This window comes from Lipotes vexillifer, unplaced genomic scaffold, assembly GCF_000442215.2.
Source record: "Lipotes vexillifer unplaced genomic scaffold, Lipotes_vexillifer_v1.1 scaffold443, whole genome shotgun sequence".
Classification (NCBI taxonomy): domain Eukaryota; kingdom Metazoa; phylum Chordata; class Mammalia; order Artiodactyla; family Lipotidae; genus Lipotes; species Lipotes vexillifer.
In genome coordinates, this window is record NW_006779163.1 from 468,367 (window position 1) to 472,568 (window position 4,202).

General features: G+C 49.6%; 1 protein-coding gene across 1 annotated transcript in view; it reads left to right on the top strand.

Annotated features, from left to right (window-relative positions):
- Positions 1–4,202, top strand: part of MBTPS1 (membrane bound transcription factor peptidase, site 1) — a 51,320-nt gene that overhangs the window by 17,196 nt on the left and 29,922 nt on the right. The window contains exons 5-7 of the mRNA XM_007452523.1: positions 1,354–1,464; positions 1,850–1,959; positions 3,545–3,661. Coding sequence (XP_007452585.1) covers positions 1,354–1,464; positions 1,850–1,959; positions 3,545–3,661 — 338 coding nt within the window. The remainder of the gene's footprint in view (positions 1–1,353; positions 1,465–1,849; positions 1,960–3,544; positions 3,662–4,202) is intronic.

Sequence of the window (4,202 nt, forward strand, 5' to 3'; positions counted from 1 at the left end):
CCAGAGCTGACTGGCAGTCCAGCTGCCAGAGTTCTGTAATTTCCCAGGGAATGAGATCAAATCCAGAGATAGTTACCTTGATTTGGGCAGTCTCGTGAAATTGAGCATATCCCTCCTGTGTGGTGCCCTGTGTTCGGCATGGCTAAGTGATTGACTGTCGAGGTTGTTACCTTTTGTTTCAGAACAGGAAACAATAGTAACGACCATATCCTGCGAAATCAGACTCACAACCCATCAGATTTTTTTGCTTGCTGATACATCAGGGCAGAAAATTCCTGTTTTAACTAATGTGGAGGTTTGGACCCTAAATATCAGCCCATGTCTCTGGCGCCTTGTACCTCACAGTTTGTCTCAGTGTCTTTCCATTTCTCCTTGGCTTAGAGACCCTTACGTTAGAGAACCAAAGACCTTCCCTTACCACGCCTCAGACTTAAAACCCGGGGGGCTGACATTTTATTAAGTTATTGTCTCTTCTTGGTTTATCCTTTTAGGGGGAAAACTTCACAAAACAGAAGTTCTCTAATCATCAGAAAAGCATTTTTCCTTCCCCTCAAACCAGCTGGTTTCCAGTATTGTGTCTGCATTTTAAAAAAGCAAACAATGCACTTTGTTGGTTGTCTCAGTGAAATTGATGGTTTAGTGTAGTATGGATGCATAAGTACAACCCTCATACCAAGAAGACATTACCTTTGTTACTTCTGTTAGCCTTTCAGTGAGTATCTTGTATTTTTTCCTACGTGTGTTCTAGAATTCCTTGATCTAACAGCCTGAGTCATGTTGCCCATCGGAACAGATGGCTTTTGGCCAGTATCTGAAGTAGGCTTGTTATCGTAGAAAAATACGCAATACAGTGGTTCTCCTTAAAGTGTGCTTTTCCCTGCGTGTGGTAGACAGCCCCTCTCTGCAGACTCGCTGTCGTTAGTGAGCAGCACCGAGTCCTGGTCGGGAGTAGAGGCGGCCCCCGCCCTCCCGGAAGTGAGTGCTTTGTGGTGCCCTTCGCCCCATGGGCCTCTCTAAGGAGATGAGGACATAGAAACTTGGAGAAAGTTGCCCAGAGGGGAAAGTCAGTCATTGGTGGAGGATCGGGAGAGGTGGTCGCCCCCCGCCTCCCCCGAGAGCCGGTGACGTTGAGGGGCGTCCGGAGGGACTTTCTGTTTGTCCTCAGGTCTCACGTAGCGGCAGGTGATGGTATTCCCCTGCTGTCCCCTCCTCTCCTTCGCACCTGGCCTACTGTGCGCCCTCTGGGCAGGCTTTGGCCCTGGGTCGTCTGTCATTCTCTCTGCGTCCCAAAGAGGGATGTATTTCATAAACGATGATTTCTCAAACACCGTTGTGCTTTCTTTTTGGCATAAGGTGCTAACGTAAGGGTTGCCGTTTTTGACACCGGGCTGAGTGAGAAGCATCCCCACTTCAAAAACGTCAAGGAGAGAACCAACTGGACCAACGAGCGAACCCTGGACGACGGTGGGTGGCTGATGTCCTGAGAACCTGAGGGGGTGTTTTCTGGTCACCGGCGGGGCTTCGCATCACTCCCATCCTCCGTTTTATCAGCTGAGAGGGTATTTTCCAGTGTAGATGCTTTAACAGTCCCAAGTTGCTTTGTGCCTTTTGGCAGAAGCTTTTCAGAGTAGGTCGGGAGGTGAGTGAGGGGAGAGGGTCGCCTGGTGGGAGGGAACCTCCTTTCTGGGGGCAGAGCAGGAGTGGCTGCACCCCGAGGCGGAGCCGGCGAGGCCGGAGAGGTGCTGGGGAGTCTGAGTCTCGGGCTCGGAGAATGAGCTCGTTTGAAATGCCGCATCTTGGCACACGTTGTATCAGCTGTGTTTCGTGCCTTTTTCCTTTTGGACAACAGGGCTGGGCCATGGCACGTTCGTGGCGGGTGTGATAGCCAGCATGAGGGAGTGCCAGGGGTTTGCTCCGGATGCAGAACTTCATATTTTCAGGGTCTTTACCAACAACCAGGTAGGTGTTTTGAGGACCCCTGAAACGTAAAGGGTTGATATTAAAATGTGAAAAGTCAAAACTCTAGAAAACGTGCTGGTTTAAAAGCAGCACACGTCTGCGATGCTGAGCTGCGGCTGGCGTCCCCCGTGTGCCGTGCTGTCCCTCCCGTCCCTCCGCGGGGCGGCTTTGCCCTGCTCCCACCGCCCCCTTCGTCGGCCTCACTGGAACCCCAGAGACCCTGCTCCAAGGGGATTCCTTGACCTCCCATTTCTCCTGTCCCGCCGGCTGGCCCAGGGTTCCTGTCCATCATGTCTCAGGCACAGTTCTCGTGCTTGAGAGAACAACCCCATGTTTGTGTGTTTGCTGCCCCTGCTGGACTGACCGCCTTGAGGGTAGCCTCTGGGCCCAGCACTCCGCGTTGTGTTGGGTAACATGGATTTAGAAGCTTGTTCCCTCGCTCTGCATTTGGAAACGTTACTGAAAAAAGGGAGGGTCCTAGTATTTATTAACTGTTAAATTTTAATTTTTGCATAGGTAATACATAGTTCAAAACATCAAAAGACAGCACAGGGACACTTCTCCCAACCCTGTCCCCGTCCGACAGGTTCTCACCTTTACTTCCCCGCTTTCCCTATGTGGTAGTTTCTTTTTTTCACATACCCGCTCCTCCTAGAATTTCTTTTGCACATTCAAGCAAATATAAATATATTGTTTTATTTTTAAAAGCCTTTAAAAAACATAATTCTTAATCATTATGTTGATTCTTTTTCCACTGTAAGGTTTTTTTTTTTAACATTTTATATTTATTCACATATTTTCGATTTCCAGTGCGCTTTCTTTCTACCTGTAGATCTAAGTTTCCATATCACGTAATTTCCTTTCAGCATGAAGAGATGCTTTTAGTATTGCTTGTAATGCAGTCTAGTAGCTATGATTTCTCCCAGCTTTAGTTATCTGAAAATATCTTTATTTCATCTTTCTTCTCAAGACACTGTTTTCACTGAATACAGAATTCTGGATTGAAAGTCTTTTCATTCCCTCCAGCGCTTATTTTATTGTTTTCTGTCATCTATTGTTTTTTACTCTAAGTTTAATTTTGTATCTTATAAAACACGTGAGTGGCGATACACAAAGTAATATAACTTTTGTAAGGAAACGACGAGAGAAATAATAACTATCAGAAGTAATTCTGTGAAATAACTTTCATTGATACCATTTATTCTTCAGTCTATTTAGGAATAAAGAATATTAGACAAATACATTGAACTATTTCGAAACACTTAACTGAATAGACGTGTCTTGGGACAAGTCCTTTTATGCGAGGGGCAGCTAGAAGTTTGAGGTCTTCCCTGGGCAGGCAGGCTGTAAGGTCAGGAAGGCGCTGGACATGAGACCGGGCGGGACAGGACCCTGGGAACCTTGCCTCTGCCCAGAGTCCAGCCCCAGGGATTGGAAGCGCTGGGTGTAGTAGTTTACATCGCAGAGCATTTGTTGTTCTTGGGATCTGTTTCCGAAGTTTAAGCGAATACTTCATGCTGCTGAGAATCTAGCATTTGGAGACTCCCACTGCAACACCTAAAGGACTGTTTTAACAATGGGCCAGGTCTCCTACACGTCCTGGTTCCTGGACGCCTTCAACTATGCCATCCTGAAGAAAGTCGACGTGCTGAACCTGAGCATCGGGGGCCCCGACTTCATGGACCACCCGTTCGTCGACAAGGTTGGTCCTGCCGCTGTGCGGAGGACGAGGCGTTTGCTGACGACCCCTGCTGTGCCTCGCGCCCCGCTTTGCTTCGTGTCTAGTGCGCTGGCGGCTAGCCGCCCGCATGGTGGCCGCTCTGTGAGGCCGTGAGCCGCGGTGACTTGTGTGGGAAGCAGCACAGGGTGCCGCGTTGCTTCCTCTCACCTGAGCGCACGGCCTGCCTTTTCTGGGCGTGCCTGGGAAGCCCGGGTCTGCTCTGTGTGCGTGGATCCGTGTCCTGGAGTCTGTCGTCTCTGGACATTCTGACTGCCACAGCCGTACCACGTCTGTACTGGCCTGGTGTTGCGCTTTCAGGGGGATCTCTTCTTTTTCTAGTTCTGTTTTTGGAAGTTGTGGTTATTTTTCAACAATTATATATTGATTAAGAGTGGTGGGGCTTCCCTGGTGGCGCAGCGGTTGAGAGTCCACCTGCCGAGGCGGGGGACGCGGGTTCGTGCCCCGGCCCGGGAAGACCCCACATGCCGCGGAGCGGCTGGGCCCGTGAGCCATGGCCGCTGAG